At 42.3% G+C, this 23,774-nt stretch overlaps 1 protein-coding gene across 3 annotated transcripts; it reads left to right on the forward strand.

The window, feature by feature from the left end:
- The first annotated feature begins 1,846 nt into the window (after window positions 1-1,846).
- GTF2A1L (general transcription factor IIA subunit 1 like) lies at window positions 1,847-23,319 on the forward strand. Of its 3 annotated transcripts, none has more exons than XM_014610954.2 (9): window positions 1,847-1,891; window positions 5,855-5,956; window positions 6,069-6,186; window positions 7,588-7,643; window positions 9,569-9,662; window positions 10,657-11,258; window positions 14,530-14,805; window positions 15,832-15,921; window positions 19,856-23,319. In XM_014610954.2, the coding sequence occupies exons 1-9, from the start codon at window positions 1,871-1,873 to the stop codon at window positions 19,961-19,963; spliced, it is 1,467 nt and encodes a 488-aa protein (XP_014466440.1). In that variant the 5' UTR covers window positions 1,847-1,870; the 3' UTR covers window positions 19,964-23,319. The 3 variants fall into 3 exon arrangements, with proteins under 3 accessions (XP_014466440.1, XP_019340879.1, XP_059575047.1); XM_019485334.1 differs by lacking the exon at window positions 1,847-1,891 and adding an exon at window positions 2,063-2,122; XM_059719064.1 differs by lacking the exon at window positions 1,847-1,891 and adding an exon at window positions 2,083-2,101.
- Window positions 23,320-23,774: the final 455 nt, after the last annotated feature.

The raw sequence follows: 23,774 nt of genomic DNA on the forward strand, positions 1-23,774 counted from the left end.
TAACTTTTATAGGTCACTACACTTCAATAATTTGCAACTGTTGAAAGTGAGTGCATGACACTACCCTAAGAAAACTAACATCATTGCCAGGTCTTAGCATTCAAAGGTCATGAGTCAGGCCCCGAAAACATTTTATTTGCCTTCTGGCTTCTGAACCTGGAATACTTGGGTTATGTTTCAGGCTATTATCCATACACATAAAAAGTAGAAATTTTACTTAAGATGAAATTCTTCATAATCATGAGTCATCATCTGTAGTGAGGTCCGTGATAACTTTGTGAGAGTTGGCAATGCTGAAGTGGCTGCAACAGGACCTTTCTAAATAGTAATACTGCTAATCCGTAGTCACTATAAATTTTACTTAAAAATAAGTAATCTTTGGCTAGTTCTCAGCAAAGAGTTAATGGCAGCTGCTTAGGCAAAACGTGCTCCAAGGCATTTGCTATTATCAGGATAAATATTTTCAGAGATACCGGCAATTAAAACAGCACGTGTCAAAATAAATGAGCAAAGTGAACTTTCTGATGTTGTATTTGATATTTTATGTTTTTTATCTTCCTTATTCACACAAGGGGACAAGGCAAACGGCATTTCTCACTAAGCAGTGGGAATTTATGAGAGCCTGCTTTATCATCTTTCTGCAAACAATTCCACTGTCTACCTACTCATCATTCCCATCTGCCTCCTTTCCACACAGCTGAAGTCTGCAAAAAGACTGGAAATGAAAAATAATGTATATCAATGTGGGCATATTTGTCTTCAAGATGCATATCAGTCTGCACTGGTATCTTAACATGGATCTTAGTAGTATCTTAATAAGTATCTTGCTGGGAATTCACCTATATCTCATGGAACCCGGTGATGTGCTAGTGCCAAGGTTTTCAACCTTTTTCATTTGCGGAGACCCCTAAAACATTTTGAATGGAGGTGCAAATCCCTTTGGAAATTTCAAATGCAGGTGCGGATGCTTTTGAATTGTAAGTGTGGGTACAGGTTTCCCTTGCCAGCCACGGGGATTAGGTTCCTGAAAGTTCCCGTGGTTGGCAAAACCAGCAGGGCTGGGGGAGCAGGGCCTGTGTGCAGTGGCTTGAGGGGCACCAGCAGGGCGGGGAGGTGGGGAGTGTGAGGCCTGAGCAGGGCCAGGAGGGCTGTGGGGGGTATTTTCAGACTGTATCCCTCCTTCTCTGAAGCGTGGATACTCAAACCCATGGTTGGCAAGGGAAACCTGTATTCACATACTTTTGATTGATCATAGTCATCTTTCATGGAGCCCCTAGACATAGTCTGTGGGCCCCCAAGAGGTCCACCAACCACTGCATTAGCACAAGCTCATCTGTCAGTGTGCTCTAGTAATGCCATCAGGTTGAAATGAACTGAAACAGAGCGCCTGGTGCTATCACTGCATCTTGCCATGAGGTGACGTGTCAGGGTAATGCCATCAGGTCACAGCATGCCACGGTGGCATGGGAGATGCTGTGACAGTGCCCCACAACATGCTAAGGTGCCAGTGCATTTAAGCCACCCTGTCATGCCTGCTATGGGGAGTGCGTGAGGCCACCCCTCCCCACCACAGGAGGGCTGCCACACACTGGCCTGGCCAAGGTATGCCGACAGGAGTGTGCGATGCACCAGTGTGATGCCAACCTGGTAGGTGGGCTGGCAGGGGTGTGTGATGTCACCCTGGGCTTCAGTGTGGCATGGGGTGCTGAGGTGAGGGCACTGCGGAGGTGTCTGCCCTGGGCTGTGGGCACCCGGATGGGGGCGCCCCTGGCAGCCCCACGGGCGGTGGTGGGGGCGGGGCCGTTGCTATGGGGCGGGGCGTTCCCCGCGGGCTTTATTTGCGGCGGGCGGCGGCTGCGCGGTCGCAGTCATGGCTCACGCCAACCCCGTGGTAAGCGCTGCTGCCCGGGGAGGTGCCCGCCGCCCCCGGGGGGGTCCGCCCCGCCGGGGCGGGGGAGAGTAGGTGTCGGGGGCGGGCGGGCGTGGCCTGCTGTTCTGTGACGTCACAGGAGCGGGCGGTGCCGCTGTCGGAGTGTCGTCTGTTGCGTCATAAGGCGCAGGAGTCCCGATTGCTGAGCCTCCACGCCGAGCCCGGCGGGGGGTGGGCGGGCACTTTCAACACGTGTGTGTGTGTGTGTGTGCGTGCGTGCGTGCGCGCGCGCCACTAGGGGAGTGTGTGTGTGTGGGGGGTTGAGAGAGAGAGAGAGAGAGTGAGTGAGTGAGTGAGTGTGTGTGTGTGTGTGTGTGTGTGGAGCCACTGAGGGAGAGTGTGTGTGTGTGTGTGTGGAGCCACTGAGGGAGAGTGTGTGTGTGTGTGTGTGTGTGTGTGTGTGTGTGTGTGTGTGTGTGTGGAGCCACTGAGGGAGAGTGTGTGTGTGTGTGGGGTTGAGAGAGTGTGTGTGTGCGCGTGCGTGCGTATGCACGTGTGCCACTAGGGGAGTGTGTGTGTGTGGGGGGTTCAGAGAGAGAGAGAGAGTGTGTGTGTGAGTGTGTGTGTGTGGTTCATTGAGCCACTGAGGGAGTGTGTGGTGTGTGTGTGTGTATGTGTGTGTGGGGGGGTTATTGGGGGGGTGGGGGTCAGAGGTTGATGGAGACGCTAGGTGGATGGGTGGGGGGGGTGTATATTGGGGGAGGTTCATTGAGCCCCTCTGGGGGTGTTGTTTTGTGTGTGTGTGTGGGGGGGGTGGATGTTCACTGAATACTGGGGGTGTGTGTGGAGGGGGCTGTAGATTGAGCCACTGGGGAGGGGGGTGTTGGGGGAGATAGATTGATGGAGCCCCTGGGGGAGAGGCAGTGTTTTGGTTTTTTTTTTGTGCATTTGAGGGGGGAGGTTCACTGAGCCTCTCCCTTCATTTGTTGCGGCCACAATGAGATGTGAACCCCCCCCCCCCCCAATGTGGAGTGGAGAGTGGGGTTGAGAAGTCTTTGTTATTAAGCAAAAGCTGCTTCCTGGTTGATTGAGTTAAAATCCTCCAGCCTGCGCTGTTGGCAGTAATTGTGGCATTTCTGAAGAAATGCCACCTGCTTGGGATGAATACTTCTTCCATGTCTCTGGAATGAGTTAGGTGGTGCCATGGAGCACTCCCAAGTCCTTTACACCAACTTGTTTTTTTAGGTCCCATTGCAGAGCCTTCCACCAAATCCTGCCCCCCACCCCCTCCTGTAAGGAATACTGTGGGTGTTTGGAAGTCTCTAGCACAGAGCTTGTTAGGCTCAGGGCACCCCTTCATAGGTCAGAGCCCCCCCTCAGAAAATGACAGCTTAGTTTCACTTGTTCTTTGACTCTGGAACATTTAAGAGAGCAGCTTTCCTGTTGCAAAGAACTTAGCCTGCAACGGGTCAAAATGTTTCTAACACTGGATTCCTGTCTGAAATCTCTGGGCTTATTTTGTGACTTGTGTTTGCACACCGAGTAGTGCTAAAGTTGCGTGGCATCCTGCAGCACCCTTGAAAATTTCTTGAGGCATCCCTGGGTGCATGAGCACCCTGGTTGAGAAGACATTGAGCTAGTTGTAACCGGAAAGATAATTTTTTTTTTTTTTAAAAGCATTAAAAAAGTTATGAGATGGCCCTGTGATGTGCAATGTTGTAAGAATTGGAGAACTCATCTCAGCTCACAACTCGGCCTCTTGTGGGCTAAGATCAAGTGTAACTTGCTGCACTGGTCTGCTACCCAAGCTGAGTTGGATTTAAAATGGCACTGTGTAGTGGAGGGTTCACCCTGATCCGAATGCAGACAGGACTCTCTACGAGAGCCTCATAGTTAGCTTCCCACTGGCCAGCTTCCAGTGGGAGGATCTTGGCTACGCACCAACTTTATGGGAATGGGCGACTCCTCCCTAGCTTGCTCCTGTGGCCACTGGCTGAGGGCAAGTGAAATTTGGGGGCATTTGAACTGCATGTAGGATGCCTGCCAAGGATTTGGACGTATCTGAAGCCTGGGGTGGAGCTTGCTTGCCAGTAATAGGGCCGCATATGGTTTTTGAACAATTGAAAGGATTCCGAGCTGATCTGGTTAATTTGACTTGTAACCCGAGATTTTTTTTTTTTTATTTTTTTTTGTGTTACAACAGATGAAAGATGCACCACTTTAGCAGAATAGGCATTTCTGTGGCACCTTGGTTGAAAATTGCGCTGTTGTGCATGTCATAAATAAGAAATGACATCTCTGCTGGCTTAGTATTTGAGTAATTAATAATTTTACCCTTACTTTTCCACCCCCCTCCTTAAGTCACCTTCCCTACTTTGTCACTTCCCTTATTACAGATCTCTTAGGAAAGCTGAAATCTCTTCATTTCAGAATGCTGGGGCAATTGGAGATCTGGTCTTATTGTGACACGTGTGGGGATGGGGGTGAAGGTTTTTCTATGGGAGAAAAAACATCCTTGGATATGTTTTTGTGTTGGTCATCTTGCTCTTGTAAGTATCTAGTGCTGGACTTGTGGGGTTGGAGTTCAGGATTCTGGTATGGTAGGGTATATAAGAAAATGCTTTTTGTATGATTGTACATGCTAAAGCAATAACTTGGTTAGTTGAAAGCAAATTGTTTTAGGAGGATTTAAAGTGTCTATTTTGAATTGGCCCTGGAAGCCAGACATTTGATATGTGGGCCAATTGCACAATTATAATAAAAAAAATTGCAAGAGTCGACTCCCCCTTTCTCAGCTAATGTATTGAAATATGCCTGGGAATTTTTCCAAGATCTTTAGTTATATGTAAGAAAGAGCACATAACTGTCTTATTGTGAGATAACAGTACCCTGGCCCTGATTGCTTTTATTAGTTACTTCATAACAACGTCATGCCCTCTAGGATGTTTAAAACCTAAATAACTTCCAAGTGCAGCATATTTATTTTTCAGTAATAATGTAGGTTTATTTTTAAAATTGAGGATGTATTTGCTTGTTAAAATGAAGCATATAAGTATTAGCATCCTGGGATTTTCATATGTTTGGCTAGAAAAGGCATTTTCAGATGCTAGCCTACTATCAGAACAAGGTGATGTGGTGGTGTATGTTGTAGTGATCCTTTTTCTGACTAAAGCAGCCCTTGTCTTGCAATCCAATCGTGGCTATGTGAACCCCAGAGCTCTTCTGAAGTCTTCTTACTCACTCTTCATATCTGCAGGTCTGGCTGCTTATTTAAGTCTAAAGAGAGAAGCTACTGGCTTGTGCAGAGTGGGGAATAAACTACTTGGGTCATCTGAATCTGGTCCATTAAACTGGTCTGCTCCATTGACTTAAATGCAGTTGCTTCTGGAGCTAGTTCAGGTTTTTCTAATGTACTCTTTTTTCTTTTCATTTTAGTAACTGATTTTTTTTTTTTAGCAACACAATTGTACTATTATGCAGCTATACAAGTAATGTATTTACTACAGTTGTAACAATGAAGAAACAATCTCTGTGATTTCTCTTTGGTTCAGACTGAGACTGCTCAGTTCTAGTTTTGACTAACTAACACTTTTTTTTCAACTTACATTTACATGCAAGTTTCTTCCCAGGTTCCCAGGTTGCTGGTTGCGGCTTTAGCCAGGGTTCCTTTAATAGTTTTGTACAATGTTAATGTAAAATGACCACAAAGAGAAACAAACATAAAAGCAAAGATCCAAATTTAGTTTTAATTTTACAGAGCTGTAAATATACACAGGGTATGTAGATTTGGTGGAAGAACTGTGATCTGGCCTTCATATTTGCCCCAACCATTGAAATGGCCATAACCTCCAACAACCAATGATACTGAGCCCTGCATCCTGTGCACTTTATAATGACTCATGTTGCCTTAGAAAGTCTGTTTTTCACTTGGAGCTGTAGCAAATAGTAGGCTAGAGCTTAAATACCCTTAATTGCATTTTACAGCCCAAACTGTACAGATCTGTGATTGAAGATGTGATCGAAGGTGTTCGGGATCTCTTTGCAGAAGAAGGTGTTGAGGAACAGGTTCTAAAAGACTTGAAGCAGGTTTGTTGGATGATGGTGGCTTTTTTGACTTTGCTCCAAATGCTTTTATTCCTCTGAACACTCTGTCTCTCTCTCCTTGAATAATTCTGTCTTAATAATTACTTTCTCACAGCTTTGGGAAACCAAGGTGATGCAGTCTAAAGCAACAGAAGGCTTTTTCAGACATCATTCACCCCAGTTTACCCTACAGTTGCCACCTGGCTTCCATCGCACACTGCAGACATCAACAGGTTGGATCTTGTTTGTGAGGAGAAAACAGATAATTTTAAGTTCTGTGTTTTCAGTTGAAATATGGATGCTAAGCTAACTTTGGCTCTAATGCTGCTATAAATCTAGAGTTACAGGCTATACCATGGTACTATTCTTTAGTTTAGAAATGTGATGCATCATCTTACAAATTGTACTTGTAAAAATGTGGATAGATCTTTTAATTTGTGTGCGTGTGGGGTGGCATGTTTTAATTCTTCCAGTGTTGAATAACTCAATTTTAAAAGAGAGGTGCTTCATATATAACAAAGTTGCTGTTAGTAGGGCAAGGTCTTTGCCCTATACTGGCAGTGCAAAGGGGATGTAAGGTGCCTTCATGAGCACCTGAAGAGTCTCCCAATATGAAGGAGTAGAGAAGAAGGGCAGGAGTCGGAAGCAGTATTCCATCATGTCATTAAAGTCAACACACAGGGGGTCAGAACAGGAAATCATGACTTTTCCATTTTAATGTTCTTTTACTGTAATGTTTTTGGCTATAATCGTAAATATAGAAAGGTACAGATGTTGTTTTTATCCCTTTGGTAAAAGGGAATAGACTTGTAGACTGCTCACTGTTGGAGGCTTCATTTTTAATGAGCCTGGTTGTGTTACTCCCAACTACTTTTGTAGGATTAGGCAATACCTATGGTGGTATAGGGTCTGTTACAAGTAACACGAGTTTTTAAAGGGAGAAAAATAAATAGGTACTCTGATTGGGATTTTCAAAAGTAGTCAGATAGTTTTGCTAATTCTGCTCTCATTTAAGTCAGTGAGTTTTGTCATTGACTTCTTTGGGAGCGGTTAAGGCAATGCTGAGTGCTTTTGAAAATCCCATCCTACAGCTTCTGCTGTTAGCACCCTTGGAGTTGCACTGGTGCAGAAAATTGCTCACAAATGTTCCTGATGTTGACAAGGCAGTACGCTTGAGATATGTTCTCAGCTTTGTTTAAAATGGTAGCATTGCACATCTGTCCCTGTAGGTGGTGTAATAAATAGAAATGCCAAATTTAATTTCTGTAGTGCATCTCACTTTGAAAAAACTCTTCATTTAACTCTTCAGTCTGCTTAACACAACAAGGTCTTGTGAAACACAGTAGTTGGTAAAATATAGTTATAAATATTCCAGATTTATGCATTTGCAAAGTACAGCATAGACTTGCTGAGACGCTAAATAAAGGAAAATGCATTCAACAATGTTATCTTTTATCTTTTTTTAACCTAAGGAACGCATTTGTCTGCTACAAGCTATGAAGAACCCCTCTCAATTTTGGGGGAAGTGTATGTTAGTAGAAACTACAGTCAGCAGGAAATAGTTGAATAATGGTCAAAGGTGCTTATTTCAATGCCTCTTTGTTTTTTATAATGCGGTTTTTATTTCTGCTTAGCTTCTTTAGTTATCCCTGCTGGCAGAGGTATTCAGCACTTCACAACAGCAGACTTGGTATGTAGCTTTAATACTATTTTATTTCTGCCTTGACAATATTGAACACTCTACATGATAAAGTTAAGTTTTTCATTTGTTGAAGTACTTTGTGGAAGGTGGAAATGGAAGATTTTCAATATCTTGATGCTCTAGGACAACACCTGGGCAATTTTCTCTGCCTAATAGCATATCTCTTGACAATTTCTTTCATGTGCTATGTGACATATGGTAGACAAGAGGGTAGGAGTCTTTGCTGGGAGAGTGTTAGCAACATCTGCAGCATCTAAGCTTTTATTTAAAAAGGTTTTTAGCCTTTATGGCTGTGATGAAAACCTTCCAAATATCAATGATATAGTGATGTCTGAGTCTTCAAAATGATGGCTCCAATGCCACAAACTGTATCTAAGGGGGAAAAGGGGGATATTTGATTGCTCTAACAGCAACACAGTTGGGAAGGGCAGAAGAAGTGATGACTCCTAGCTTTAAAGTGAGCTACTGTCTGCCCATTGCTTCAAAAAAAAAAAAAAAAGGGGGGGGGGGTCTGCCTGGGGAGGCTCAGTTGTCCTGGCAGAGGGCTTAGTGGATGGGTGGGTCTGTCTGGGTAGAGGTGGCATGCTTACTTGGGTGGTGGTGCAGCTGCCTTGGAATAATACATTGCTGGGGAGGGACAGCAGGGATTGCTTTGGTATTTGCTACTCAGGGCACCCTTAATAGAAAGCCAAAGTATTTGTGCAAGAGGAAGCCCAAGGTGTCGGGGGGGGGGGGGGGGGGGATAAAAAATTAGTGATAATCAACCAGCAGAAGGGGTTTTGTTTTTGAGCAAGTGTACTTTTACCTGCCAGGTAGAATGAGCCTGTCAGTCTAGAGATTCAGTAAATTTTTCAAGCCTAGGGAGTAGTAAGGAAAGAGGTTAAGAGAATGTTTGAGCAAACTGAAAATTTCCAAATTTCTTATTCTTGCATTTCCCAAAAATAGCTCCCAGATCTTCTGGCTTACCTTTCTTACATGACCCTCTGCTCTCCTACTCCCTCTTGTTGGGGAGCAATATTTGATGATATGACAGGCACGTACAAAGAGGTTGTAGAACAGAGCCTGGACTGTTTTTTGTGTGTAGGTACCTACCTAAATCATGGTGGAAGTTTGTGGCACAGCAGTGCCTTTAATCTTGCTCTTGCTTTTAATCTCCCTCTTTTTGCTGTGCAATGCCCGCCCCCCCTGCTGTGTGGCCAAGAGGCAAAAACTGTGGTGTTACTTGCCACTCAGCAGCAGGGACGTATGACTAAGAATGAGATTTAAAGGTACCACTGCACTGCAAAGTTCCAGTGCAATACAGATAGGTCCCTATATTATCTGCATTTGAGTTGTGTTGAGGCGCTCAGTACTGGGTTTTGTTGGTTCTGGTGCTTGTGTTGTTGGAGACCCTCAATTTCAGTCCATCACACTTGGAGATCCAGTGCGAGCTAGGAAGGGAAGGGGCATATATTTGATACATTCCACTGGAGCAGTGGAAGTCCCCAGGACAAGTCTTATTGTTGCAATACTTCAAGACAACATGCTGAAGATGGCATGTCTCTTAAAGACAACTCATCTTTTCAACAGAGAAAGAGATTGGAGAAAAGCCATAAGTGGGATCTCTGTAGATGCATATTGTTAGGTGTGACTTGGCCTCAAGACAGAGCAGGGGTGACTGCTGCCTCCTGAGTTGTGGGTGGGCCTGGGGGCAGGCTCATACTCACTTCTATACTTCTGTGCTGCGGCTTCGTGCCCCCCCAACACACGCTGGCCCGTGCAGGAAAAACACTGCCCTGTCCTGAGCAGCGCTGAGTCGGGGGCCAGTCTCAGGGGGGAAAAGTGCTGCCATGCCGCCCCCCCCCCCCCCCTCGCTGTCACCTGTGAGACAGAGTACAAAATATAACCAGACTTCCCTCTCCACTGTCTGTTAGGGTGCTTCACGAGCCAGTGCAACTCTTACTCTCCCTTCGGGCATTGCATATCCTATCCATGTCCCAGCAGGAGTGACACTACAGACTGCTTCTGGTAAGGTGATAAAAGGCTGTCTTAACCCTTAGTGATGGCATATTTACTGTATACAAGGATTAGAAGACTGCAACAACTATTTGGGAAGTATAGTGGATACCCAAGTAGGTAGTGTCCACACATGAGCATGAACATTTGGTTCCCCAGGGACAACTAGCAGCAGGACACCTTGTGCCACTGCTAGTTGTCCCTGGTTTATGGCATAACCCCAACTGAGGTAGGGGAGGTAGGGGCCAGCACCGTGCTGGCTTAGCAGCCTTACCTGGGGTTCTGGGGGCCTCCTGAGGCTGCAGTAGCAACTATCCTGCCACTTGGAGCCTGGCTGGCAGCTGAAGTATGGTTCTGGCTGGCCAGGCTCTGGTTTTGAGCCCACTTTATTTTGTGCAGGGTTGGTTTTTTTCGATTTTTTTTTTTTTTTTTTTTTTTTTTTTTTTGACCCCTACGTATGCAGGGGTCAAAAAACCTTCTATGCTGCTACCTTGCAGCGTAGAAAACAGCTGAATGTGCAGTATGTGGCGCCTCATACTGCACAGCCACGCTCATCCAGATGTGGCCATTGAGTGTAGGTGGCTAAAAGAGATGATTTTCTTTCTGTTCTTTGTCTAGTGTGATCTTGCTACAACATGGAGTAATGAACGAGATCTGATCCTTTACAGCTAGGTTATCCAACTTCTGGATGGGGGGAGGGGGTGCATATGATGTGTTGGCCACAGACCTGGGCTCCTCCCCCTTGCTGTGTGAGCAGTCCAGTTCTCTATCTCTTCTCTGCAATACAGGCAGAATGAGCATCCCAGATGCTGCCCTGAGTCTTCCAGTCACATATGCAGTGCAAGTAGCCCAGGTGTCCCTGCTATAAGCAGTCCGGGTCTTCCAGTTGCAGGAGTAAATGAAGCCAGGAATTGTTTTGGTGTCTGAGTTCTAGCAAGCAGGTGGTCATCAGCTTAACTCCTGACAGAGAACTTTAACAATGCAATTTAATGCTTCTCTTTTGTAGGCCAAATCTATAAAGTAAATATGCCGGTTATGGTTACACAGGCCCCAGGAGGTGCAAGTATTCTGCAGCATCCTATTCAGCAAATCTTTCAGCAACTTGGGCAGTCTTCTGTCTTGCAGGCCAATATTGCCAGTGTTGCACAGTTGAACACATCTTCTGTTCAAGCAGCTGCTGAAAAAGTGCAGACCCAAGACATCCCACTTCAACAGACCACTGTTCTGCAGCAAGGCACGGTAGAAAGGAAACAACTAGAAAATTCTGCAAATGTTACTTTGGAACAGCAGCCTCCTCAGAGTCAGCAGCAAGTTACAGCTAACACCATGTTAAATCAGCAGGCAAGCTCAATGGAAAAATCTCCAAACTCTGATCTGCACACAGCTGTGTTTACTTCAAAATCCCCTGAAGTGGATTCTACTACTGAACTGGTGGCAGACAACACATTTCCCATACCTCAGGATATGGAAGGGCAGGTATCCCCGGTGTGCCAGGATTCAGTGCAACAGCAGGTGTCTGATGATATCATTGAGCTGATTATTATGGGTAATGGCTTGGATGATAACCCTCTTCTAAAGGATCAGGACAACATTTCCAGCATTGAAGAGGTATGACCTTTTATCGAATGAATTCCAACTTTGTGAAAATTCTGTATAGCTGACTGAAGTAGATACCACACTTACCCAAATCCATGATGACGTCATATTTTAAGATGACTCCCCAGTTATTAGTTTCTAAACATGAAAAATCGTAATTTTTTTTTGCTTTTAGTTTTCCATGTCCAGAATCTAATGAAGGGTCATCTTTAATTCATACCCCCTTAATCCCCCTCCCCCCCCCCCCAAACTGCCAGAGAGAAAGCAAAGTAGTGTCAGGGAAACCAAGGGCTGAGGGGTAGGCAGCATGCCCCTCTGCCCCTCCCCCCTTCCTTCTTCCTTGCTGAGGCTGTAGCAATGCCCCCCCCACTCTGTGTACCCCTTACCCTTCATTCCCCTTGTTCTGAACATCGCTTATCTTCTTGCCTCTTTCCTTGTGCTCCCTTTGCTCCATTACCTCCCCTTTCCACCTGCTTCATGAATCATCCTGGCCCCATCTGGACTTGCAGCAGCTGCTTGCCTTGCCTGGACTTGAATCTAAGACAGGGGGGTCCCCCCCACCCCATGCTGAATGTGGGGGGAATCCCATGTCTTAGATTCAAGTAAATATGGTAGTTGTCTGAAGAACTGATTCCTGGCATATTTAGGAATATATTTTAGTGTTGTTGAGATGTACTAGCTATATTGCTATCACTAGGAAACTGCTACAAAACTGCCAAACTTCTGCAATGCTTGGCTAGTTGTGTCAGGCTCATAACTAACAGAGTATGACCTTTTGGTGCAGTTGGCTGCTCTCAAGAAAACCCTTACAAAACAATTTCATATTTCTCTAGACTTTCATGATTTATATGCATCTTGTACTTCAAGTTTTTTTGTTTGAGGAAAAGCAGGTAGATGCCCATCACAAAATTCTTACCAATACTGTAGGGTTTGTTTTTTCTTTTGGCGTACTTCTGCTTTTTGAGATAAGCAGATGAGTGAGCAAATTCTATAGAACTGCTGGTTTGAAATGGGTATAAAAATGCCATGTGAAGTCATACAGTGAACTGCTAAATCAGTCGCTCAAACACTGCAGCAGACCACCTACTAGTACTGTATGTTTTGTCACTGATCTGCTTACAGTCTTCTATATTCCTAATCACTAAACTAATTGAATTTTTCTGGGTTGGTCTTTTCTAGCACAGGATAACTTATTAGTCAACACAGCATATTTAAAAGAGCATTGTCAAAAATATTTCCTATTACTAAGAACTCCTCTGCATTTTTTTTAAAGGAAAATTTAAAATATCTGATTCTTTTTAGAAAGTGATATAAATCACACTTCACTCCGTTTGGGCAACAGAATGGGCTATTTATTTCCACGTTCTGTTTTTTAGCCATAGACAAACACTCCTGAAATATTTGGATTGTAGAGACTTTAAGCATTGCCCTACATGCTTCCATGAATTTTGTATTATTTTAAAAGGTTTTAATAAGTGTTTGCCTGAAATCCTATATTCAAAGTCTAATTATATACTAGCGTTCCTTTTTTGAAGTGTCAGATTGTTATGATCTTGACATCACAGGTCAGTTTGCAAGAAAATTTGTCCTTTGAATATTAGCTTCTAGTCCTCAAGGAGGAGTTTGTCAAACTCTACTCACATGCAGGATCCTCAAGTTTTATTGTGGTGCATGTTGATGGAACTCTCTCCTGTGTGTGTGCGTGTGTGTGTATGTTTGTTTGTTTTGTGTTTTTGTGGTTTTTTTTTAAGAAAAAAAAAAAAAAGATTTGACTTGGACTGTGCAAGTAACATGATATGGGTAATTGTAATGTTGTGTTTGTGATTTTTGCCTATGGATGTTCCACAAATAAATTGTGGCTTGCTTAAATTTTATCTTATTTTTTTCATCCCATGGATTGATTGGAGATGTCTTTGTAAATACTAGGGTTTTGTTTATAGATTCATAGATGTTTGGGTTGGAAGGGACCTTAGCAGATCGAGTCTGACCCCCTGCCCTGGGCAGGAAAGAGTGCTGGGGTCCCTAGCCAGGTTCATGTCTAGCCTCATCTTAAAGACTCCCAAGGTAAGCGAGAGCACCACCTCCCTTGGAAGCCCATTCCAGATTCTGGCCATGCTTTCAGTAAAGAAATTCTTCCTGATGTCTAACTTAAATCTGCTCTCTGTCAGTTTGTGGCCATTGTTCCTAGTTACTCCAGGGTGCTCTGGTAAATAGAGCATCTGCTATTTCTTGCTGCCTCCCCCTCAAATGAATTTGTAGGCAACCACAAAATCCCCTCTCAGCTGCCTCTTGCGGAGGCTGAAGAGATCCAGGACCCTCAATCGCTCCTTGTAGGGTCTTACCTGCAGGCCCCTAACCATACAAGTGGCCCTCCTCTGAACCCTCTTGAGGTTGTCCACATCCCTCTTAAAGTGTGGTGCCCAAAACGGGACGCAGTTTAGTTCCGATTTGATCAGAAAAGCCACATGGCATTGGTTGTGTTCCATGATGAGATAAATATGAAGTTGAAACAATGTTTGGAGTGAAAGTGTGGTCAAGGGAAATTTTCATTAATGTTACAAATGAGCCTAAATGGAGAGTTCTGTATTAATTGGCCAGTGCTAGATGCATCCCGGCTTTGAGAGTATTATAGCTTAGAATGGTCAGAAAGACTACTTAAGAAGGACTGAAAAGAAATAAATGCTTCATTGTGGCATGGTGCGTGTGGCAGGGGAAAGCTTAATACTTTTTAATTTGAATGGGGCATCTTAAATTAGTGTTATCAACAGAGAGCCTTTTTAAAATGTTATTTATTTATTTATTTATTTTAAATAATAACTTCTTGTTTTGGGATTTCAGATTTTTTTAATCCATTTTAAAAAGATATATGTTTCCCCTAGTCTTTACAATATTAAAACTCTAATACTCTCATTACACCTTAGTTTAGCCAAACAAAACAATTTTGATAGACCCAGAACATATTAGGGAACACTTTCTGGATTTCCTCCTCCTCCTCTCACTCCCTTCTTCCCCATAACTACATCTTTAAAACTAGTTAGATGGTTCCATTTTGTGGCCTGTTTCAGCTGTGGATCAGCTCCAATGTCTGCTGCTTTATTTTAAAGAAAACTTTGCTTCTAATGCAATAAAATTTGAAAATGATATCCAGGCTTCTGTGCAAGTACCTAAATAGAGTGGCTAGAATCTTTGTTTTCTTCCCCAGAAGTTCAGATTCCCCAGAGAACAAAGGGAACTGCTGAGCTCTAGTTTTCTGGCTGTTGCTGAACCTTTTCACTCCTTTCAGATGGAACCTACCATGCAGATAGACTCTGAGATACAGACAGAGCAGGTCTGCAGTGGCCTTGAAGGGATCATTCAGCTAGATGGCACTGGTGATGTTTCTCCTAAAGAGGAAATAGAAAGCCCAAGAGATGTCGAAGAAAATGAATTCATTGGCATTATTGACTCGGAGGATCTGAAAGTGCTGGATGATGATGAGGAAGATGGTGACAGTATTTCAAACAGTGAATCCAGCAGCAGTAGTGATACTGAAGAGCCCCCAGTAGACATAATTGAAGAGGTAATTGGCTTTTAGCAAGGCTGAATAATGTACTTGCATACAGTCTTGACTTACTAAGATCCAGCATATCTGTTAGTAGGTTGAGTGGATTGTATAGTTGAATATGTTGTGAACTTATTTTCAGAGGAGGATGCCCTAGACTAGGGGTAGCCTGATGGCCTGTGGGTGGAGTGTAAACCATTAGGAGAGCTGCTATTGGTTGTTGGGGCAATTAAATGCTTTTAATTAACAAAGATTTGAATCTACAATGAAATCCTGGCCCCACTGAAATAAAGAGAAGGGGTTTTTTTTTATTTGCTTAGGATCAGAATTTCATCTTCTTTCTTGTCCTGTAGCAGCACTATTCAGGGTAGTGGGTACCACAGGTTCTTCTTTTTTTGTTTCTCAAGGGACAAGTGGTTGAGCATCTTAGTTTCTGTTTAAATGTGTCATGATTATTTTACTTGTATCACATTAGAACCGAGGCTCTTAACCTTTTTAGACTTGAGGCACCCCTCAGAAAATGCCAGCTCTTACTTTTCATTTGCTTGGTTTCCGACTACAGAAAAATACTAGAGCAGTACTTCTGTTGCAAAGAACATGGGAAGACCATAACAGGTCTGAATGTTCTTAATGCTATGAATTCCTGTTCCTATCTGAACTCTCTGGTTTTATGTTGTGAATTGTGTTTGTACACCTAACAGTGTTCATGTTGGTAGGCACTTTGTGGTACCCTTGAAAAGAGCGGAAGGCACCCCAGGGTGCTACAGCACCTTGGTTGAGAATTACTGCCTTAGGTGGGAGTCATTCTCATAAAATGTCTCCTAACAGGATTCTATTAAAGTGTTTAAAAAAAAAAAAAATAAATAAATAAAAAAAATTCTTACGCTTAATAGAAGTGTCTTGAGCAAAGTGATCTTTTGTTTCTACATTTCCATTTTTTGGGGATGGAACATTTTTCATAACCCTTACTTCTGTTAGCCTCTATTTGGACTCTGTTTTAAAAAGCAGTTAGTGTTGTTTAACATGGTGATTCTTACTTTATAGGATCCTTTAAATTCCGGTGATGATGTCAGTGAGCAGGACACCCCAGATTTGTTCGATACAGACAATGTAATAGTTTGTCAGTATGATAAGGTAAAGTATGTAATCCTGTTTGTTCTTCAAATATTACAGGTGGTTTAAACAACAGACAATATATTTCTAGTTGAATTGCAGGCTGAAAATATTCAGGTTTTTCCAATCCTAAAATAAAAGAAAAAATCAAATGTTGGCTAAGATGCACAACAAACGGAAGAAGACTATTTCAGCTCTGGTAACTGACTGACTTTAAAAAAGAGAATCTTTCACAGGAAACTCTTGAAGAACAAAAGCGTTCTGAATTTTGCATAATGAAGTGCAAAGTTGTCAGTTCTGCAAACACCTACATGGATATGTTTAACTTCTTGTGATGTGAATAATCCCATTGACTTCAATAAGACATTTCAGGAATCAAGTTAATCATTAATTGAGGCCTTTGGGTAGGAAATAGAATGAGACTGTGTGCTTCCTTATCGTGTGGTACTGTCTTCATTAGAAGAGGGTTTTAAAGACAGTCATCATAAATCTAGCTTTTCAAGTAAGTTAAGCAATTAGTTCTTAATGAAGACAAATAACCCATCCTAGGCTAATTAAAATAAAGACTCTTCTGAGCTGCTGGAAGTCGAGCTAAACTCCAATTTTTGGTTTTTACATTCCTGAAATTCAAATTGTCAAACCAAAAATGGAATGTCCTTTTATAACTAAACACTGATAGCATCAGCCTTGACAAATTTTTAAACGGAGGACTAAATTTTCAGTGACTTCTTAAAATATTTATTTATTTATTTATTTATTTATTTATTTATTTATTTTTTGAAGGGGTTGTTTAACTTGAAATTCCTTATAGGCATTTTAGAAATCATTAAGCAGCTGAGTTCTTTAAATCTGGTTTCTTTAAGGTATGACAAGTTGTGCATCCATATTTGCTAGTCTTTTGGGAAAATTTTAGGAGGCTGGAGTCTGAATAAAAGACTCTTCTGAATTTGAGCCACAGTGCTTGTCTTCTGTAATAATTTCTAGGCAGTATAATATTGTCGGTGTGCTGGAATGTTGAGGGAGTGGATTCTTTCCTCTTAAAATCAAGTATTTGTATGTGTTGAAAGATTGGCTTAGAACTTGTTTAAACTGATGTGGAGCATGAAATGGGAGCAGCCTTGAGGGTTTTCAGAAGAGAATTAATTTATAAACTCGGAGATGTGGACTGTTATGTGTGGTTTTTTTTTTTTTTTTGGTTTTTTTTTTTATAGCAGAGTGGGAGAAGATTACAGAGAACCTCCTTTTGCGAACCAGAAGGAATTAATTATCTTATGCTACTACTAATTATTTTCAGAGCTATTACATGTAGTGGGAGGATGGAAGCGAGGTGACTGTCATTTTTGCATGCTTCGGCTCCTTAAAAATACTTTTGTCACTAATATCCGTAAGAACATGCTTTTGTTTTCTGGGTTTGAAGACATCCTCAGGTTGAGAATTCAAGGAGTCTAAATTTGTTTCTACTTTAATTTTGAAAGAAGAAATGAATCTGAAGTTCTCTTGTCGTACGGAACTTTTTAAGAAGTCTTTTATGATAGAAAAGTGTGGTTAAAAATATGAGTGTATTTTGTGCACCTGCTTTGTGTGGAATAATCCACTTTTCAGGAATTTTCTTGTAGTTGCCATAGTTTTGGGCTGTGTCCTTGCAAGTTTCCACTATTACCTTGCACTGTCTGTTTGAGTCCAGAATTCATTGTGTGCTAAATAGCCCATATTCTGCAAGCGAGGTGCATGCAATGGATTGAAACACCACTTAAATGTGATCTTTTACTCCTTGTATTTTCTTGCCAATCTGTGAATTCAGCATTTGTTCCTGCTTGCTCTGTTTTGCCAGTTCTATAATGAGCTTTTGTAAGCAAGATCAGGAATTCTTAAACATAAGGACAAAGGCTTATCATGCTTTTCCCCCCTTAAAATGAGGAGGAAGTGGATCTCTTCCCAACAGATTCTTAGCTAAAAGCCTACAAGAAAGGAAAGAACCTCTTTCCCTCCGCCTATTCCTTTCATCCACCCAAGTAGTTCTTTGACAAAGTAATTCCTTGGGTGGATGGAGGAAGGGAATGCTGCAGATATAGCGCTTTTAGACGTCAGCATGTTTTTTTTTTTTTTTTTGACAAGGTCCCACATGACCTTCTCATAAACATTGGAGAAATGTGGGCTAGATAAAATTACTATCAGATGAATAGATTACTGGCTCAGTAGCTGCAAGAAAAGGATCATTGTTAATGGGTCCATGTTGGAATAGCAGGAGGTTTTTGAGTGGAATCCCAGAGAGGTCTGTCTTGGGCCTGGTGCTGTTCATTGTTTTTATTAATGATTTGGATGCTGGCATAGAAAGCTTCTTGAGCAAGTTTGCAGCTGACACTACTGGGAAGGAGCGTGAACATATTGGAGGATGCAATTCGGAAGGATCTTGGCAGATTGGCAAGTTGGGCTAGAGCAGGCGTGGACAATTATTTTGGGCATGGGGCTGCTTACCAAGTTTTGGCAAACTGTTGAGGACCGCATGAGTAGCCCTGCCCCTTGACAGGTGCCCTACCCCCCTGGTCACCATCTTGGGGCCAGAAGTCCCACCCCTAATCTCTGACCTCTGCCCCTGGAAGTACTCCTTTGGTGAAGAGCATTTGCCATCTTAGGGGGGGGGAAATACAAATTTACATACTAAAAATCAAACACCATAATAATACATTTTAATTTAAATTAAAAAAAATATTTTTGTTCTGATTTGTATGCAGAAGTGATTTGTACATAGGGTTTGGGTATGGATGTGGGTATGGAAGTCATGTAGTGCAGAGTAGACGGGCAGGAAAGTGGGGGGAGTGGAAGTGAGCAGGAGTGTGGGCCCTGTGCCCAGTAGGAGTGTAGGGTGTGGTCTGGTAGGGGTCTGTGGAACTGGGCTGAGCTGTACCAGCAGGGAGAGGAGGGAGCAGACCTGGCTCCATAGAGCCCCTGCTGGCCGGGACCCCATGCTCCTGCCGCCCTGCTCTGGGTCCCGCCAGCACTGGCCCCAGGACACGGGCATGGGCCCCATGCTCCCGCCCAGCTGCCGCTGGCTCCTGCTAACTCCTAGTGCCCCCGTGCCAGTCCTATGGTACAGGTGGGGAGCAGTGCGCAGCCCCAACCCTGCGCTTGCCTGCAGGGAATGAGCTGGTGCTCACCATGGGGGAAAAAGCACCCCCCCCTCCCCCCCCCCCCTTGGGGCTAGAGCTAACAGGATGAAATTCATTGTGTACAAATGCAAGGTGCTACACCTTGGCAAAAATAGTGAAAAATCCAAATATGAAATGGGGGACATCAGGCTGGATGGTAGCAGTGTGGAAAAGGCCTTGAGAGTCTTGGTAGATCACAGACTAAATAGGAGTCTATAGTCTGGTGCAGCCACAGAAAAAGTGAATGCAGTTGTGGGATGCATTTACATGTAAGACATGGGAGGCGAATAGTGCCTCTCTACTCAGCACGGGTTAAGCCTCATTTGGAGTATTGCGTGCAGTTCTGGGCTCCACATCTTAAGAAGGATGTGGAGAAGTTAGAGAGGGTCCAGAGGCAGGCAACAAAGATGATCAGGGGGCTTGGAATATGAGGAGAGGCTGAAGGAACTAAGCATGCTTAGTATGTGGAAAATATGCTTATGAAGGAATATGATTAGCAGCCTTCAAAAACTGGAAGGGCTACCATAAAGAAGGAAAGCATGTTTTTCTCTCTTGTTGCAGAGAGGAGGATGTGGACTAATAGCTTGAAGCTGCAGCAAATAAGTTTTTAGATTGGATATCTGGAAAAATGTCTTCAGTGTTAGAATAATGAGGCAGTGGAATAAGCTGCCCAGGGAAGTTGTGAACTCTGTCTCTGGAGGTGTTGAAGAGGAGGTTGGACGGCCACTGGTTGGGGATGATCTGTGTAGCTATGCCTGTGTTCTACTGTGGGTATTTTTGGAGGCATTGACTTTCTTTCCTTCTTTCAGATTCATCGAAGTAAGAACAAATGGAAGTTCTACTTGAAAGATGGAATAATGTGCTTTGGGGGTAAAGACTATGTCTTTGCAAAAGCCATTGGAGATGCAGAATGGTAAAATCTCACTGGAACACATGAGGCATAATTTTCTTTATTATAAAATATTATGTGAGCTTCTGTGAGGAGATACTAAACTCGCATTATTTTTGCAGTTGAAAACAAAACTGCATTTGTTGAATAAAATACCAGAGGTCTAATGTTTGTTTTGTGTTGCTAATACGTGCAGATTGACTATGTTCAATGTTCTGTTGCCTCTGCTGTGTTGTTTTCTCATCATTTCTTTATGCTTCTTTCTGGTGGAGACGTAATCCAAATGAATAGCTTTAATTAAAAACCAAAGTTTTGGATATACTAGTAACTTAAAGAAGATTCATGCAATAAACTTTAAGTTACTAATAGACTTCTAAGTATCTTTGAGTTTTATCTTTCTGTTGTGGGTTAAAGTCTAATGTATTTAGTATAATGCATTTAAAAACAAGGCCGCTATGCTCCAAACTAATACTAGCTAACATCTGTAAAAGATTTTAAGAGATGCTGCCATGTTTTTGTTGTGATTTTATTTTTAATTTGCATTTGAAATACAAGGATGTTCTGTTGGGCTGGAGGTAGGATGCAATCTAGACTGCTTGGTTAGAAGGCCCTGGAGTTGACCAAACTTGAACTGTCATCAATTTACACACTCCTATGGAAAAGACTCCCAACATATGCTGAAGTTTATTGCATAAGTTAATTTTATAAGGAAAGTAAGTTATTGTTAATCTTTAACTAAGTCATATGACTTCTGTACATACTCCATTACATTTTGAACATGCCAGTAAACTGTGAGTGATACAAATTGACTGCACCTAAGGGTGGGAGATAAAAATGCCATCTCACTCACATTTCTATCAATGATTTTTTTTTTTTTTTCTTTTCTGTTCTTGAATGTGAAGCATATTTCAGGAAATGTACATGAGCCACATATGAATTGGTGATTAAAACCCACCAGCTGAGGAAGACTTGTATCCCTCTCCCAAAAACACTCCAGGTCCTTTGCTTAAGACTATCCTTTAGTCAGTGATTCACGGGGGTACTCTTACCCTAGCCATCCTCAGATGAAGCTTTCTTTTGGCCAACTCCTGTTCCATGTATGTGTTTATCCCATGGGTTTTCTGCCTAACAGGCATGGAGAGTGTGCCTTCCAAGATCTTGTGGTGGAACTTTCCTGTCTATTATGTGGATAGCCATTTGTCAGTCATATGCGTGCTTTCAGTCAGTTCTAGCTACATTGCTTTTCAAGGGTTATAAACGTATATATCCCAGTGCTTTCTTTCATTGTCTAAGCAAACCTTTACTATCTTGCTTGAGGTGACTTGTATCTGTGGAGCCTTGTGCTAAGTTTTTTCTGAGGTTGGTGCATGGGTAGGTGTGCATGTATCCATAAAGATGGCTCGTCTAGGTAGACTCAAGGACTCCTAATTGCCTTGTGAGTATTCCATCTAATACTGTATGGAGTTTCCTTCTACTTTATGTACATTAACATCTTAAGTTCAATAAACTCAAGTACAGGGAGTAGTTTTGCCCTTGTTTTGTGGACGTTATTCAAAAGGGGAATCATAATAGAATAGAGGAGTATAGGGCACTATGGTAGCTTGCCATACGTTGTCTCATGGAGAAGGGGAAGATTCTGTTATCCAAATGGGGAAACAGTACAGGCACCATTGAAGATACCACTGTGTATGGCAGAATCTCCAGCCTTGGACAGGAAACAAAGGGGCTGAGAAGCTATACAGGTTTGAGAGAATGAAAATACTAATTTCTGAGGGAAGTAGGAGATGGAATTGAAGTCAGTTGCAAGATTGTAAGCATCTTAATGTTCAAACTCCTGAACTGATTCTAGTACAGGCTTCTAAAATGGTGTGTTTTATGGAGGTTTTTTCTTTTACTTTTTGACAACAAGCAGCACCCTAGTATTTAGTCCACAAACTAGAGATCACTCAGGACCTTGTAAGAAGGAAATTACAGCAAACTTGATTTTGGTCAATGTTACCTCTAACTCAAGGATTTTTAGCTACAGGAATTTTTCTTCTCAATGTGCTCAGTCAAGAAATTGCCATTCAGAACACCGTCTGGAGTAGTCTGACCAGTTATCTTTGCTATCTAGTATGTTTCTTTTTCTCTGAGCAAGTTGCTGTTGCAATGTTTTTGACCTCTTATCTTTGATTATAGCAAACAGATTGTAGGTAGGGCTGTGGTAGGGAGAAGTAAATAATAGCAGCTGTATCAATAATTGATTCATCCCAGTACATGTACTTGTTTTTAGTTCTGTCTTTGCTGTAGATATATACAATAGTATTGGAAATGAGCATGTCAACATTTTAGCATAAAGAAGGGAAGTTTACTAAGAAACAGATGGAATAATAAGCAACTTGAATGGGAACTTTTAGCATTAATCTAGATACCTTTTAAAGATTGTTTTAATTTGCATGCTTTTTATGTATAGCAAACCTGGTGTAAATTTTTTACTAGCAGTCATTTCCCAAGGGACATGCTTCATGGTAGGTACTGAAAAAATGATTTGGACAATTCTGATGCTTGCACATAATGATATACTACATTGTGTGGATTTCTTTTCTTTTTAGGGTAGTTCTGTAAGCTGGTACCATCAGGTTTTCTATATCACTCTTCCCACTGTTTAAAATTCCCTGGAACAATGACTATCTGCTGGACAATAAGCACAAGTGTTCCTGTAAACTAAGAAATTAATTGATATATCCCCATCAATAGGTAGTATACAGTGCAAGTTCAAATAATCAGTTACAGCATGTGAGCTTGAGACTTATTTTGGCATGTAACAGGTCTTATGCAGGTTTCCCTGGTCTAACACAGATACATAGCACTTGCATTTGGAATTTAAAGACAGTTAAGTTTCAGAAATGTATCACTAATCAACAGGGCCCATTACCAATTTCTGTCTAAAACTTTTCCAGCTCCTCTGAGCACTATACATTGGTACCTTGGATCCTCTGTGCATCAAGAAATACATCAGGTGGCAACACTGACTTGGCTGTTAAACAAATGGTCTTTCAACTTTTGTTCACACTATGCTATCACTTTTTCATTCTCAAACCACACTTGACATGCTCATGGATATTGTTATGCCTGTTTATGAAAACTTTTTCCAAGTACAAAGATGGCCTAGAGCCCAAGCTTTGAAAACTCAGAAGTGTTAATTAGAACTCATAAAATGTTAAAAATGCCAAAATGTTATCATTTAACTCAAAGTAAAGCAAGAATCTGCTGTGTCATTCACTGGCAGTGAAAAGTGTCCATTAGAACTGGAGCATTTACTTTTACAATGACAATCATTATAAGGTTTGGACTGAGGAGGAAAGTAATAGATTTTGTCATTTCAATAAAATACCATCTCTTTTCCTCGTGTGTCTTAAAAGAATCGTGTCTGTAACTATTTTTGGACCCCATGGAATGACTTCTCACTGGAAGGTCCAGCCTAGTGTACTTTAGAAGTCTGGCTTTTGTGTTGAAAGTTATGTGAGAACAGAAAACAACACACTTTATTCCCAAATGAAAAAAGCACTTGAAGGTCCCTGACAGACCTTAAAATAAACATGTGATGGGATCCCAACAATCCAACTTTGTTGTGCTTCTGCTGTGCCACACAGGCAGGGTAGGGAGTATGAAAGTAGGATCTGGCATCAGATCCCATATTGCTGGTGCAGGGGAAGCTTGATCCTGGACTCCCCCTGCACCAACAAGTAGCAAGCTTGACTCCCTGTGCTTCCCTGGGCTGGGAGCTCCAATCAAGTGAGGGGTACTTCTAGCCTCTGGAGCACAGAGAAGTCTTGAAAGACTCCTGTGTGCTCCAGAGG

Source organism: Alligator mississippiensis, chromosome 1, assembly GCF_030867095.1.
Source record: "Alligator mississippiensis isolate rAllMis1 chromosome 1, rAllMis1, whole genome shotgun sequence".
NCBI lineage: Eukaryota > Metazoa > Chordata > Crocodylia > Alligatoridae > Alligator > Alligator mississippiensis.

Coding starts and splice junctions, on each gene's coding strand:
- GTF2A1L (XM_014610954.2), top strand. CDS start 1,871: ATGGCTCACGCCAACCCCGTG. Junction 1,892..5,854: donor TGGCTCACGCCAACCCCGTG/GTAAGCGCTGCT, acceptor TGCATTTTACAG/CCCAAACTGTACAGATCTGT. Junction 9,663..10,656: donor GACACTACAGACTGCTTCTG/GTAAGGTGATAA, acceptor TCTCTTTTGTAG/GCCAAATCTATAAAGTAAAT.